General features: G+C 33.8%; 1 protein-coding gene across 1 annotated transcript in view; it reads right to left on the bottom strand.

Moving 5' to 3' along the window:
* Positions 1 to 7986: 7986 nt before the first annotated feature.
* The window catches only part of LOC146999168 (uncharacterized), a 31055-nt gene continuing 21846 nt past the window's right edge, over positions 7987 to 17195 (bottom strand). Inside the window, exon 3 of the mRNA XM_085811692.1 lies at positions 7987 to 8091. Coding sequence (XP_085667818.1) covers positions 7987 to 8091 — 105 coding nt within the window. The remainder of the gene's footprint in view (positions 8092 to 17195) is intronic.

Below are 17195 nucleotides of genomic sequence, written 5' to 3'. Positions count from 1 at the left end.
CATCTACTAGCACCAGCGGGTCTGTTAATTCATAGTTTTGCGATCTAGTCAGGCTTAAATAGCGTATTTATAAGCAAGTCCATGCATTAAAGGATTTTGAGACAGCGCCTTGCAAGGAAGTCCAGTGCACATGAAATACTCTTTAAATTCTACTATATTCAGTTCAGAATATCATATAAGTTACCATTGCGAACTATTTAATTTCGAAGTTAAATTATAAGTATTTATGTACCTTTTGTATATTATTAAGAACCTTTTGTATATTAAAAATTTTCAAAATGACGTAAATTTCTTTAGCTAAATAGACTACCAACATATTAAAAAACTATTGCAGATTAAAATTAGCATAAGCGTAATCATAATTTGTTTAATATTAATTAAAATTCGTAAAAGTTCCGATTAAACTAACATAAGAAATTTGGCACAGTTTTCCTGAATTAGAAGTTACAGCACATTTGCTGTTTAATTTATTGAATTTTAAAATCGATGAAAAGAAGCGGATAATTCCATTTTACTATATTTTACCTCACAGTTATACTTCTGATTATTTACTAAAGTTTTATATGTAGTCCAGACTCTACAATATTGTGTTGTAAATCTTTCTTTAAAATAAATAGTCTCATTTATTTTTAAATAGGTTTTTAACAGCTTATAGCAAATTTGTCTTTGTGTAATTGTGTTTTTGTGTATTTGTGTTTTTGGCAATTGTGTTATATAAAGTCACATAACATTGATATTCCACGAAACTTTAAGATAAGGCAAAAAGCAACCTTAGCTTGGTATAAAAATTTTTTTTGGGGGGGGGAGGGGAAAAAGGTATTCTATAGATTTTTAAGGTGACCAGACACAGGCCCATCGCTCAATTATGCGTCATAAGTCACTGAATCTATCACTGAATGAAATAATAATAAAATATATTGTACACTGCCGCTACATTACGTACTTTACTACCAAAATAAATCAAACAAAATTTAGACACACGGCAGTATGTCAACTAAGTTCGGAACAGACGGAAAAGGAAACAGCGGGACATCAGCCATTGTGTTGTTATTGTTACTGCTAATGCTTACTTGTCAGACCTATAGTCAGTCCAAGCCCATGAAATTTCTCATGGCAAGCAGCGCAAGTTTACGTCTGTCGTTGGCAACAGCCTTGAGCATCTTACATGTGACAGTACGATTTAGCTCAGTTCCGCCCCCCCAGTTTGATGGAGAACAGAGGGTCCCCATCGTTCTCTACCACTAACCTCTCGAGAAGGCTTTCGGCTCGTCGCATATTTAGAGTGCCCCAATGCTGCACGGACTTTATAGTATATGTATACATTTACAAACATCTATTACTTCTCCGGGATACGAACCCGGGCCCTCCGGCACAACAGTCAGACCGCTAATCACTACACCTATAGGGATCCCCGGCCATGTGGATCTTAACGAACCATTTCCATCTACTTTCGACTCCCCGATTACTCAAAAACTATTAGACCTACAAACTTGCAATTTTGTATGAGTAAAGGAGCTCCTTTGAACACTTAGAATCCCAAGTTTCATTAAACTACCTCTAATAGTTAAGGAATTATTAAGGCCTGAAAAGTGCCATTTTTATCACTAACTGTCTGACTCACTCATCAAAAACCAGGACCACTTCTAAATAATATCGTTATTTGAAATTTGGCACCAAGATAGATTATTCGGCATATATAAAGGAAAAAATCTAAAATTTCAAAAACTACATTATTATCGAAGTGTCGAGGATTATTAAAGAAAATATTTTGCCGTGATCCATTATTATTATTTCGGACTGGTGGAAATCGTATGATTGCCTTAGTGATGAGGGGATTCATGCACTTTCGTGTAAACACAGTCTCGTTTTTAAGGATCCCGAAACATGGGCTCGTATACTAATTCAATTGAGAGCACGTGGAGTTCCATAAAAAAACTCTGACGGGTACTCGGCAGGTAAAAGATGAATTTGATTCGTATCTGACCGAGTACATGTGGCGGAGGGAATATTCTCATTCATCTGCGAGCGATCGCTTCTTGGAATTTCTGAGAGCAATTAAGATTGTTTATCCGCTACAATCATCAGGTGAATAAATGAAAAGGTAAGATTCATTTTTGTAATTTTTTCATAGGTTTGTTAAATTTTCTGAATTGCTTAATACAGATTTTGATTTAAATATAAATCACAATAAAAGTAATTCACATTAGACGTAAGTATATTATATGCGGTTAAGCATGTGGTAGAAATGAGAGCTCCATTTTGAATTTTAACTTCATTGTACTGTTACATTTTAGGGTAGATATAAATAACTAGAAAGTCCGGTGGTCATACGAAATGACCGCTGTTCTAGATATTATAAATTGTAATTAAAATGATTTGTGTAAAGGTATCTTCTAATTCAAACTGAATTACCCAGGGCAGGCGGCGAGGACGCCCCTTTGCTTACTGCCCCACGAGGTTTCCCCCTTCTGCTTGCTTAATTGCTTAAAGTAAGTGCAATGAAAGAAAACACTGGCGATTTAAATAATAAAAGTTAATTTACATGTCAAAGATCTCTTCATACACAACATTTTTTGTGTAGATCTTTCCATCATTTTTAAGCTCGCCTTGCAGAGGACCATCCATTATTTTTAATTTTACGTCCGTTCTTTCACGAACTCTTGAACAGGCAACATAAAGTTGACCGTGTCCAAATGCAGCCTCAGGTAAAAAAAATGCCAACACGCTTAAGCGTTTGGCCATGAGACTTATTGATGGTCATAGCAAAGGCAAGTTTTGCAGGAAATTGTCTACGTCTCCATTGAAACGGCAACCCTGTGGCAACTTCACCCCATTTGCTAGTACAGTTACGCAAGCAGCCAATAAACTATCGGCCACAAACAGACACTTAAGCCGCATATAATAAAGATATTTATTTATTTCATTTTATTTGTTTTTTCATCGTTGCCGGTTTTTGCGGGTTGCATATTTCCGAATTCTATTACATATAGATGTTAAATTTATTTACTAAATGTTAAATGCACGTGCACTTGTATTTTTAAAATTTCCGGCTTAACTTTCTCATAATATTCGTCACGCGCTGCACTGCACGGGGAATAAAACAATTTACAGTTACGCAAGCAACCAATAAACTATCGGCGACAAACACTTAAGCCGCATATATATCAGATGTGGATTTCTACTGTTTATTATAAATAATAATTTATTATAAAAATATAAATTACGTAGTTAAAAATTGTTAAACACATAAGAGATACACATAAAAGATAAATTCACCATTCTTGCAAGGGAATATAAACATCAAAGTACCCAAGAGCCTTACTACAGACTACTATGAAAGATCATACAAAGTATTTGGTGTAGAAGAAGCCGTTGCAATAAATGAAGAGGGTCAAGCTAACATATTTAAGTTACAGAACAAAAATAGACAAAATAGCATGTCTTGGTCTTGTGATCCTAAATTATGTCTCTTAAATGAACACTTTATAAAACTTTTTATTTCATTTTCATAAAAAGAAAGTAGTGCAGCGTAAACGGAAAAAAAAAAAATCTGAAGGTCACGTATTTGTTTAGACGCATTTTCATTTACGTGTCTAAATAAGAACATAACCTATAGTTTGTTTAGCTTTTCAAAAATTAATGATATCAAAACAACATAAATGTGAAAAAAAGGGCCAATTCGGGAGAAATGGTCGGTGTCACCGAAAAAAGAAAAAAAGAGTTTAAATCTAACGGATGGCAAGTTTCATTAGAAGTTCCTTTAATCATAGCTTTAATCATACAGCGTTCTTTAATTCATTTAAAAACAATTTATTAATTTCTTTGATATCGGATTTCTAACTTGGCAAGTTAGTTTATAATTGGAGAAGTCAAATTTTTTGAACGTAATTTATTGATAATTAAAACTTGCCAAGTTAAAAATTCGATATCAAAGAAAGTAATAAATTGTTTTTTAAATGAATTGAAGAACATTGTACACTGCTCAAAAAAAAAATGGGACAGTCCTATATCTCCCGATCTACTGGGCCGATTGACAAAATTCAAATTGCGTTCTTCATGTCTCGAGAGCGCGACTTAGGGTATATATTAGATTTATATATAGCACTATTCTAAATTAGGTATTTTGACACAAAATCGGACTTTTTCTGAACTAACATACCAATTTTTTTACATATTTCGATTCTACGACTCAAATTACGCCTAAATATGAAATTTTGTAAAATTTGGAGCGAAATTTACGGAGAAATTCACAAATTTATGTTGGCACTTTTTTGTCAGAATACTTCACTTGGCGAACTTCTTAATATATGGCAACCTAGTTTCCTTTCCCGTGAGAGGAAAAAAAGTCACCATCGTTCCTTTTTTCCAAATAATATTCTTTATATTATATTTTTAATTATAACTGTTATTATTTTAAGTATTTTTTTCTTTTTCGAATTTCATTTTAATTGTTTAAGTTGCATGGTTTTTCCGAATAACTGTTTTAAAAATTTCTATTTACCTATTCGAACTGCGTAAATAAAGGTGCAGCGTTTATTTTTTTTCAAATAGTTTTCTTTATATATATATATTTGTCAGTGTTATTATTTTAGGTAATTTTTAAATTTTTATACTTTTATTTTAATTAGTGTTGCATTGTCTCTTCAGATAATTATTTCAAAATTTTCTATTTATTCCTTTGAACTGAGCATTTTAAATATATTTATTAATATAAATTTTCCAGAATTTGATTTTATTTATTTGATTTGCGTTTCTTTCGGATTTTATTTGAATTGCGTTTCAACCCAGACTACGAAGCGTTTGAAAACTGCATATGTTAAAAGAGAAAATACAGTAAAGCACGCCTTTCAATGTTCCTTTCAGAAAAGATATATATAAATAAGAGAGATGTATAACCGACATTTTAACTTAAGATGACTTGCATACACTGCTTTAAACAGTTTTATCATTGTGCCCATTGCTTTACACAATTTTATCCTACATTTGGTTTCTTAAAATGTTATTCATATTTTAGTCAAATATTTTATTTTTGAAATCGCAAGAATCAAATATCATAAGATTGAAAAGTTTTAAATTAAAAAAATACAAATACTAAATTTTACGAAAAAATTTATTTTTTTTCTCTTTTTCTTTAAGCATTCTGAAAGTATATTAAAAAGTATCCAACTTTTCGAAACATTTTGGTACTTCTGACAATCATTTTAAATAAAGTTATCGCCTTCCATTTCATAAAGGCCCACAAACGGCCGAGCGGTAAAGACGCTGATCACTGGTAGTTCGGTCCGAGGTTCGAATCCCGCGAACGGGCTGTTTGCATGGGTGTTTTCGAGGTTTTCCCGATGTGTAACGTGTATACGAGCCAGTTTCCCTTAGAAAGTCCTCCACGAAGCCATCCCTCCCTTTAGGCAGATAGCCCTCGTGTGCTTTGCCATAATTAAATAATCCAATCCAATCCTTAATTAAATATAATTGATTTGTAACTTCTACTAGAACTGACGTTAAGAATTAAAGTGCAAATAAATAATATCGTGTGCAATCTTGATTAATATAAAATTAAAAATATTTGCGCAGAAAAATATTTGCATTCAGACAGAAAGTTTTTTGATATATTTGCAATTACTTTATAAGAAGGATTTATTAATAACCGTAATAATCACTTATTATATTACTGATGATTAGGAATCAGGGTTTGACAATTACATTCTAAATTAGAATTTTAAGAATTATAAGAATTTTAAATTAGAATAATGAAAATACGCTACGCACCAAAATACATTTTAGGATAAAAAATGAGTTGATTTTTTGTTTTAAAACTTCTTGAATTCATTTAATAAACTTCGTATCCTCGTTGTTAATTGAATTCAGAATGTTGGGTGTCGTTTATATAATTATTCTTACTTGTCCACGGAATCTGCTGACTTATCCAGCGATTAAGTAGCTGCAGATTATTTCTACATAACGACTGAACTTCCATTAATTCAGTCTCTTGAGGGTTGTATGTTTATATCATAATTTGACTTTTATAAAAATGATTATCCTAAATCTCATGTTTCTATAAAAGTATACTGTGCTTTAAAAATATGGATGATAGTACCAGCCGCTCTTTCAGCCACTTCAAAAGCATCAGTTTGTTTAGAAATAAATTGTGCAGTTAATGTCATAAAATTCAAATAAACATCAAACGAAAATTCTCAGTTTTAGACAATTCGATTTAAACGAAGTAAAGTAGCAGACGATAAAACGAAGGTAAAAATTTACTCTTATTTTAAAAAAAAAAAAAAAAAAAAAAAAAGATAGAGAGAAATTAAAAAAAATATTAAAAAATTTATTTAAAAAAATAGCTTTTCATATAGTATTAATAAATATTTATTACGCATCATTGAGGGAAAAAATGTCATATAATTAATTCTCCGTAAAATTTTACTTGAAATTTAAGGTTAAAAATAGCTGTGGCAACACAGTGTAACAAAAATCCATAGACCACATTTGGCGTTATTATCGATCAAAAAAAAGATGCCAAATTTCAAAACGCGAAAATATGTAAATTTGTGTATATCTTAGAAAATTTTGAATAAAAAAGTCTAATTTTTTGCAGATATGCTTAAAAATATACCTACTTTAAGATGATGGTAAAAATTTTATAGGTTATAATTCAAAATGTTTTTCGAAAAATTTATAAAAATTATTTAAAAATAGAAATTTAAAAAATAAAACACAAAAAATTGGTAAATTTTATTTGGAATGAACCTAAATTTCGAAATGTGAGAGAAAAAATCAAAAAAGTTTAATAAAAAAAGAGATATAAATAAATATTTGCCAAATTCAATTAACATTGAGGAGCTAAAACTTTGAGAGCTAATATTTTGAAAACTACTCGTACGATTTTTACAAAACTTGGTATTCTGGCATAATTTGAGTCGTAGAATCGAAATATGTAAAAACATTGGTATGTTATTTCAGAAAAAGTCCGATTTTTTGTCAAAATACCTATGTTAGAATAGTGCTATATATAAATCTAATATATATCCTAAGTCGCGCTTTCGAGACATGAAGAACGCAATTTGAATTTCGTGAATCGCCCCAGTAGAACGGAAGATATAGGACTGTCCTTTTTTTTTTTTTTTTTTTTTTTTTTTTTTTTTTTTTGAGCAGTACATTCCAACAGCTGTGATTAAAGGAACTGCTATGGAACTTGCTATCCGTTTGATCTCAACTCTTTTTTTCCGACTACTACATCGAACGCCCTTTCTCTCGAACTTGGCCCTTTTTTCACATATATGTTGTTGTTAGGATATATTGTATTGTATACCGTACGCTGTCAGGTATCTCTAGAAATAGGTATTGCAGCTAATAAGGGAAAGAATGGGAAATGAAGAAGTGCAGTTTCTGTACTATTAGTATGTTTTCAAGATATGGTATAAGTAAAATAGTATTTTTCAGATAAATTAAAAGTACCTTTACTTTTGACAAAGTTTAATGCAAGCATTTATGAAAAGAGTAGGAATGCTAGAAGAGGAGGGAAGGCAAATTTAACTGAGAAATAAAATATGGGTTGGAAATAAAGAAAGGTAAGTCAAGTATTTTCTTATTACTAATAACTGCAATCCACTATTGATATATTTATAGTGTTAAAACAAGATGAGGGGGAAAAATGAAATCCTCCCTCCGACCGGTCACCATCTGCCCGAAACGGGCATACGTAGGCTATTTCTGCGTGATTACCATAGAAACGAGACAATATTAGACATTCTAGTTCTCTTATTATTTCATTATATTACATCTACTTAGCATGCGCTGCGAAATATACAAGAGGTTTCTCTTCATCCCGATATACGAAATAGTTTGTACAGAATCGCGGGATATAGTAACGCCACTGTACATTTGTCGTACAGAATTTTTAGTAAAACTCAACATCGTTGTTTTAAATGAATTCATATTAGTGGTAAATTTTAGTTTTATATTAACTTTATTAATTAATCTTATATTTTAATTGCCATAAATAAATACACTTGCCATGCAAGATTTCCCTTTTAAAGTTTCCACGTCACGGTTGAATTTGCGACAAGCATTTCCTATTAGGTTTTGATCAGCCTAGAAAATAAATTAAAATACTGGATGTAAGAATTTAGAAACACTATCTACAGTGAATTATTATTTTGCAGCTGAGGTATAATTTATGCAATGCAATTGATATAAATGAGATTTTAATTATTTTGAAGATAAAATAAAAAGTAATCGAACCAAAGTAGTTTTAGTTATTATTCTTTTCCCTTCCTCACATCCATTTCGTTAGTGAAGTGTGGCGATGTAAAGAATCCCCCCAAACAGAGTGGCTGGTTAAATGTCTTTGGAGTTTCGTCATGTGTAACGAGATTTAGACTTAACTTCTAGATTTCTCTAGAAGTACCTTCACGAAGGCTTCTTGCAATAATGTAGGCACTAACTGACTCCTTCAGTGTGATTAAATTAATACCTGAATTATTGAAAAAAAATCTGAAAGCTTTCGGATTTTATAGTATGTCCAAAGGGACGTTTTTCTCGTTTATACACACATACACGCTTCGAGAGCATTTGGGCTAAAAATAATTAAAAACAGCATAGCGCGCTGGAGATAAAAGTGTTTTTTTCCGTACAGTGTTGCCATTGCACGTTTTGAACTCGTTCAGTTTGTTAATAAAAGATTTGTTAAAGTTTTACAAAATATGAAATGGATAACAAAACAAATTCTAAATTAGAGCTTCCAGATGCCCATATTCGGGTGGAGGATTACGTTATTCAAAATTGGATGGCTCTAGGTACCGCTGTTTTATAACAGCGCGAGAAACATACATACAATTATGCAGATTCTTCATTATCTAATTTCTTTAAATATAAAACAGAGCGATAATATTTGGCGGAAACAATTTGAAAAGTGATTAACAGTCCTTTTGAGCTTAAGAGGAAAATAAGCTTTCAGATTTTATATTACGCCCCAAAGGGGCTTCTTTTTAACGTTTTGCGTGTTACCTTTGTTTATTAAAATATGACGTGTTCTTTCGCACTTAAGCAATATAAAATTCAATTCAACTGCAATATCACAAAATATTTAAAAAGACCATATCTTTAGAATTTCTAACAGACAATCTCGCGCAGCTGGAGACAATTGTTTTTTTTCCTGTACAGTGTTGCCATTGTTCGCTTTGGAATCGTTGAGTTTATTAATCAAAAATTCGTTTAAGTTTTACAAAACATGAAATGGGTAATAAAACAAATTCAAAATTTGGTTTTACAGCTGCTCATATTCGAGAGGAGGATTACGTTATTCAAAATTTGATGGTTCTAGGTACCGTCATTTTTTCACAATACGAGAAACATACATACATACAATACAGGGAGATAATATTTGGCGGAAAAATTTAAAATGTGACACACCATTTATAGTGAATAAACGCAATTCTTCTGGGCTTATGCTCCTTTCGGCTAAGAAAAAGAAAAGAAAACTATTTTTAAAAAAAAATCTGAGAGTTTTCAGATTTTATTTTTAAAGAGGCGTCTTTTATTTTCGTGCACTACCTTCATTTATTAAATATCATGTTCTTCGTACTTAAATACCGTAAAATTTAATTCAACAGTAATATTCCCAAATATTTAAAAACGGCATTTAGAATTTCTGATAGACAGTCTCGCGCCGATGGAGACAATTTTTTTCGTAGAGTGTTGCTATTACTCGCTTTGAAATCGTTGAGTTTTTTAATCAAAAATTCGTTAAAGTTCTTCAAAGTATGAAATAGATAATAAAACAAATTTCAAATTCCAAACTTGTGCTTCCAGATGCCCATATTCGAGTGGAAGACTACACTATTCAAAATTTGGTGTCTCTAGGCACCTTTTTTTTTTTTTTTTTTTTTTTTTTTTTTACAATGCGAGAAACACACATACATTCATGCAAATTCTTAATTATTTAATTTCTTTAAATATAATACAAAAACATAAAAAAATACAGGGCTCTATTATTTAGTGACAACAATTTGAAAAGTGAAACGCCGTTTTATAGTGGACGATGCAAAATGCTAAAACGAAATTAATAGCCCTTCTGGGCAAATTGCCCCTTTGGGCTAAAAAACCTTTTTTCGAATTTTACTTTTGTTTTATTTTCTTCTGTACATTTAGCATGAAGTTTACAGGATAAATTTGTAATGAGTTTGCTTTCATTTCTGAGTGCATTCACACCTGAACGCTTCCATAGACAAACACGAACATTTTGCCGTGCAGACTTAAACTAAATACACTGTTCTCCAAAAGTTAAGGAACAGTACGTTTTTCAAAGCTCACCATTACAAAATTGTCAGTAACGTTTAAATTCACAGTTCATATGCATGAGAGTAACAATTTTTAAGAAAATATGTGCGAAAACAATAGCTACCACTTGTATTATATAGAAATGAATACTTATACAGGAGTTGAAGAAAAAATGTAAAAAATTAAAATTTTGTTCACGAGTGTTGATCTTCAGTAATTATTAGTAGAATTTCGTGGACAAAATCCAGGAGTGTCAATGTCCAGGAGAAGTCGTTTGCCCAATTCGTTGAGGTGGCGGGCGATCGGATGGATGGAAATGGAGATGTTACAAGATACTGCTGCAGGACGCCTCAATGTCTTTTGTAGTGTGGTCCACCAATTATGGAATCAGTTTGAATCCGAGGATTCTGTGTCTAGAAGTCATGTTCCAGGCAGACATAAAGTTAGAATACATGCGAGAGACCATTATTTAGCTCTTTCGGCCCCAAAAAGGAGTAACATTACTGTGCCTCAGTTCATCATTAATGGCAACCAGATGAGATCATTTAATGGCAACAGGAACAAAAATCTCAGCTAATACAGTGCGCAGACGCCTGCACGGTACAGGTCTGTATGCAAAACGACCAATTGTTTGTGTCCCCTCGACCCGACTACAGAGAGGTGCCCGTTTATGTTGGGCAAGAGAACACGTCTCCTGGAGCAGTAAATAATGGGCGTCTGTTCTTTTCGCAGACGAGTCCAGGTTTACACAGGAGAGTGATTCAGATCGTCAGCCGATCTGGAGGGAACAACGGACCAGATAAAATCAATCCCACATTGTGGAAAGACACAGTTACAGAGTTGGTGGAATAATGGTTTGGGCTTGGATCTCTCTTGGTGGTCACACTGAACTGCATGTGTTCCATGGAAGAACTTTGAGCGGTACGAGATATGGTGACGAGATTCTTGATCACTATATCCTCTCATATGCCGCTCCTTAGAATAAATATGCTTAACAGTTGCAATCTAATGTGCTTTCAAACGCTGCAAAAATATATTTTCAAAGCTTCTTAACTAGGTCAATTAAATTAATGCTAAAATTATAAGTAAAAACTAGTGTAGGAAGTATGAGGTACTGCGAAATATCACAAAGAGTAATAAAACACATTGCCCATTAGGTAGAACAGTTACTACAATGCTCAGATGCCTGCACAGTAGAGGTCAACCAGTTGTTTGTGTTCCTTTGATCTGAGGACACAGAGGTGCCTGTTTATGTTGGGCAAGAGAACACATCTTCTGGACCAGTCAACAGTGGGCATCTGTTCTCTTCACAGACGAGTTCAGGTTCACATTGGAGAGTGATTCAGGTCGTCAGCTGATCTGAAGGTAACAACGCACCAGATAAACCAATCGCACATTGTGGAAAGACAGCGTTACAGAAGTTCTGGAATAATGGTTTGAGCTGGGATCTCTCTTGGTTGTCACACTGACCTGCATTTGTTCCATGGAGGAACTTTGACCGGTGTGAGATATCGAGAGGAGATCCTTGATCAATATGTCCGCTCATATGCCGCTGCTATTGGTCCTAGCTCTCTTCTGATGGATAACAATGCGCGACCGCACAGAGCTCAGTTTGTTGAAGAATGCCTTGAGGATCACGGTATAAGGTATTTTTCCCACTTTTCTAGTGTGCCTTCGTGGTGTAGTGGTTCTGCACGCTGAGCCGGTATTCCAGAGGTCCGTGGCTCGATTTCCGGCGAAGGCGGTCGCTATTTTTCATCTATCCTGCTTCCAAAAATATACCTAATGTCTCTACAACGGTATGGAGCAGATGGAATGGCCAGCTGAACTCCCAGAACTGAAATCGATAGAGCATCTTTGGGACTACCTTGGGAGACAGGTTGTTGCTTTAAGTCCTCCTCCAAGGTCGTTGGATGAGCTTGAACAAGGATTGTTCCGTGTCTGGTCGTTTCTTCCCATTTCGCTAACCGACAACTTATTTGCTTGACAGCATGGAACGTTGCACGTCACGGCCGGCAATGTATTGCAGCTAGGTGTGGACATATTCCTTATTAGAACCCGTTTTTGTAATGCTACCACCCCATTTATCCTAAAAAAAAACTGTGATATACTGTTTCTACAAGACTGGATTTCTCTGCCAAGAGTTCAATTTGTAATTCATGTTTATGTTGAACTTTAGAAATGTTCCATGTCGCAATCATTATAAAGAACTGTTTTAATGAACATGTTCTGTAAATTTCTAGTTTCTATGTTGCTTCATTCTCAAATTAGACAGAAAAAACATACTATTCCTTAACTTTTGGAAGGCAGTGTATTTACCTTTTTTGAGATGTAAAATTGTTGGGATGTAAGTTATTGCATAAATTAAATAATTAAAAGAATTATCTTTTATTGGGGTTCCTGCTGCATAACAGAAAAAAGTAGTTAAATGTTAAAACTATATTAAAATAAACTATTTTTATTTAAGGTATTGTTTGATTAATACTGAAGTAAAAATTAAGATCAAAAGTATTAACATTTAACAAAAGAAGTGTTTAAGATGCATTAAGTTTTCTCAACACATGTTTACTGTTACCTGTAGGCCCACCAGCGGCCTGGCGCTAAAGACGCTGAACACTGGCAGTTCAGTCCGAGTTTCTAATCCCGCGAACGGGCTGGCTGCATGGGCGTTTTCGTGGTTTTCCCCATGTGTTATGTGTATACGAGCCAGTTTCCCTTAGAAAGTCCTCCACGAAAAGCATCCTTCCCTTTAGGCAGATAGCCCTCGTGTACTTTGCCATAACTAAATAATCCTAATCTTAATCCTGTTTCCTGTAGGCTGGGTAGTTAAATGCAGAATTTAGAAAACACAACAAAACACAGAAATAATTACTCTTATTGAGCTATGTTTTAATTAAACTTGAAGGACATGGAAGACAATAAAATATCTTCTTTTTATTTTTTTATTTTTATTTATTTATTTACTTTTTGGGGGGGGCAAAGGAAATGTACACTGCGTAAAAAAAAAAGAATGGGTCAGTTCTATATCTCCCGTTCTACTGGTCCAATTGACGAAATTCAAATTGCGTTTTTCATGTCTGGAAAGCGTGACTTAGTATATATATTAGATTTATATATAGCATTATTCTAACATAGGTATTTTTACATAAAATTGGACTTTTTCTGAAATAACATATAATTTTTTTTCCATATTTCGATTATACGACTTAAATTATGCCTAGATATTTAATTTTGTAATTTTTCGTGAGAAATTTATGGAGAAATTTAAAAATTTATCTCGGCGAATTTTTTTTCAGTTTGCGCCAAGAATAATTCACTTCGCGGAATTCTTAATTTATAGTAACCTACTTACATTAATTTTTTTTTATTGATGCACGAGAGGAAAAATTATCCATTACTCATTCTTTCAAATAATTTCAACAAAGTGCGTAAACCACATTTTCCTTATTATCGCTTATACATCAAATTTGAAAACGAGCCAAAATGTAAATTCACGTATATCTAAGGAAATTTTGAATAAAAAAAAATAATTTTTTGCAGATATTCTTAGAAATACATATACTTTAAGATGATATTAAAAACTGAATAGATTATAGTACAAAAAGTTTTTCGAAAAAATTTATAAAAAAGAAGTAGATAGAAAAGGTTACTTTGGAGCCACAGGGCGCTGGGGCGCTCGGAGAGGGGGATCTGCCGAGGTTTGCTACGTCATCAACCACGCGGCTTAACCCCGGACGTGCTGCATCCTGTTCGTGACGTCATCACGCATTATCAGCTCGGATTATCTTGCTATTGCTACGTCAAACACACATTTCATCCTGTTTGTGTTGTAATCTGGTTTCATGTACACGTTTATCGATTGACGTAGAACTCCCGGCTGCTCTGATGTCATACTATATCCGCAACCTGACTGCAGTATGTTAGAATTTCTAGTGCATTCTTTTTAGTTCAGTAATCACCCTTAGCGCTTTCTGATTGGTTCTCGTGGATCCTGACCAAACCCTATATAAAGAGACGCTGGACCCTTTTGTATCATTTCCACCTGTGTTGCATGCTTCGCTCCTGCTTTTGCCCTTCCTGTTTCAATCAAGACATGTTATTCAAGGTATGTATTTATTTTTAATCATATATGTTTTTCTTGTTCGTATATTTGATGTTACTATATAATTTGAGTACGAAAATCTGCATTTGTTGCATTGCCTTTATAGTTTGAATTTATATTTTTCAGATGGACTTGGAACAACAGTTCCAGAACGAGCCTCTCAACGTGGATGTGCCGAAGATTTCAGATTCTGATTGTAATTCTGACCCACACCATGAGAAGTCTAAAGAAACACACATCTCGCTGAACACCAATTGCAAGCGAAAAATAGACGAAGATAATACATCTAAGAAGAAAGTAAGTATTGCGAAAAGAGTTTATTCTTGCTATAACGCAGACTTATTATCCTTTTACCAAACGACCTCTTTTAGCGCAATGGACGCTTTACTGAAGACACAATTCCAGAGGAGCTGACACATATTGGCAACAATGTCTTTGTGGGACCTACCCTTTTCAACGGAAAGATCACCGTGCACATCAGGGAATACAGCAAGTACGGGAGTTCATATTATCCGACTCGTAACGGTGTGAATTTAGAGCCTTCGTGTTTAGACACCTTCTCTCAACACAGCCCACAAGAGGTGTTCACAATGAATCTGCGACTACCCAAGAATTTTAGTGCGGAATATGATGGTTACCACATCACGTTAAAGCAACTAACAGTAAAACGAGTGGAGAAAAGCAATATCAGATACACTTTCGTAGGCTTCACAAAAGTCCATACATTGATATACGACGTTAGTGACGATGGTACTAATACGTTTGTAATTTGTGGACAATTCTTCCCACTGGGCGATTGTAAGTCTAATATTGCTTTTCTCCACTCAGACTTACAATCGCCCAGTGGGAAGAATTGTCCACAAATTACAAACGTATTAGTACCATCGTCACTAACGTCGTATATCAATGTATGGACTTTTGTGAAGCCTACGAAAGTGTATCTGAGGAACCTATTAACGAGGAAAAGCTTCCAGAATCCTTTGACATTTCTTTGGGAACAGCATGCCTTCAAACGATTCTAAAGACGTCACTAGAACAGCTGATCCAAGAACACGGAGATTTGAAGTATCCTAAACTTATAGACTGTGAAGAGCTCGCTATTTATAAAACAGAAACTATCAACTCCTTGGCTCTGAAATTAAACTCTACCAACATAGCCAGGCAATTTTATGGAAATGTATGGACTGAAGAGCTTTATTTACTTCTGATTAAACCAGAATATTATATCACAAAAGACTTTTTATGATCTGTTTGTCTCAAACATGTACTTGATGAAGTGAAAGAAACATTTTGTCCTACCAATTTGGAAAAATATGGTGCTTATAGTATTGAATATTATGAATGTTTAGAAAGTAAATTTATTTTTTAATAATGGTCTATTTACTGTCTCATATTTAAGTTAAAAATAAATATATACAAAATTAAGGGAACACTATAAATACTCATACACATTTGCTTTCCGTTCATAAGAAGGATTGAAGTAGAAATAAGAGGTTGTATGTTTTAGAGAAAACTATAAATGAGCGTTCACATTTCTATTAGTAAAAATCACTGCTGTACATACCATGAATCTGACTCAAATGTATCGCGATCCAGCCCTTCCCGCCAGTTTTGGTGGAGTGAGTGCTTTGCATTGTGCTTTAAAAGGCAAAGAAAGTCACCAAACGATCAAGAATTGGCTTACCAGCAAAGAGTCATATACTTTGCACAAGCCTACCCAGCGACATTTTCGTCGCAATCGCGTCCTCGTCAGAGGCATCGACGATCAGTTTCAATCTGATTTGGCAGATATGCAGTCTCTTGCCAAACACAACGATGGATATAAATATTTGCTAGCGTGTATTGATGTGTTTTCCAAATATGCTTGGGCTATTTCACTCAAAGATAAAACAGGTCAGAGTGTCAAATCAGCTCTTGAACATATTTTTAGCGAGAGAAAAACCACATTTGTTACAGACTGACAAAGGTGACCTGTATAAGAATAAAATCGTTCAAACTTATCCTAAAAAAGAAAAGGTTCGTTTTTCACAACTGAGAACAGTACATAAAGTTTCCATAAAAAGGCAAGCATCATTGAACGATTCCCCAGAACCCTCAAAAGCAAAATGTGAAAGTATTTCAGTGAAATGAATACATATCGTTATATTGACGTAATAGATAAATTAATTCACAGTTATAATCATACTTGGCATCGCTGTATTCAAACTGAACCAGCGAATGTCAATAAACATAATGAGAAACAAGTGGGGAATCAATTATATAAAGACCTACCTAAACCTCAACCTAAGTTCAAAGTGGGAGATACAGTGCGCGTTAGCAAATTAAAAATGATTTTTGAAAAAGGCTATGAAAGTAACTGGACAAGAGAAATATTTACGATCCTTCCATGAAATCCTTCCTAGAAATCCACCTGTTTATCGACTTAAAAACCTTGCCGGAGAAGTCATTGAAGGAACCTTTTACGAAAAGGAACTGCAAAAAATTTCAGATTCGGGATATTATCCTGTTGAAAAAACGTTGCGAGAAAGAACGAGAAACGGTGTGACGGAATACTATGTGAAATTCGTAGGTTATCCACCAAAATTTAATGCATGGGTGACCGATGTGAAAAGAATATAAAAACTCCACATCGTATAAAGAATCGTCATTTGCCAAGATGTCTTTCTTTATGACGTTACCTAGTGATAGCTCTCAACGTTATTTTCCAGAAAATACTATCTCTCATTTTATTACTTAATTGCCTGTACCCATATCTTTGAACAGGGAATGGGAAGTTGGTCTTTCTGAGATCATTTACCCGCATACCTGGTACAAT

The sequence above is a fragment of the Stegodyphus dumicola genome, chromosome 1, assembly GCF_044657685.1.
Source record: "Stegodyphus dumicola isolate Sdum_Otavi_A_Nest chromosome 1, ASM4465768v1".
NCBI lineage: Eukaryota > Metazoa > Arthropoda > Arachnida > Araneae > Eresidae > Stegodyphus > Stegodyphus dumicola.
The sequence above is the reverse complement of the archived record's forward strand: the minus strand, read 5'-3'. Positions and strand labels throughout refer to the sequence as shown.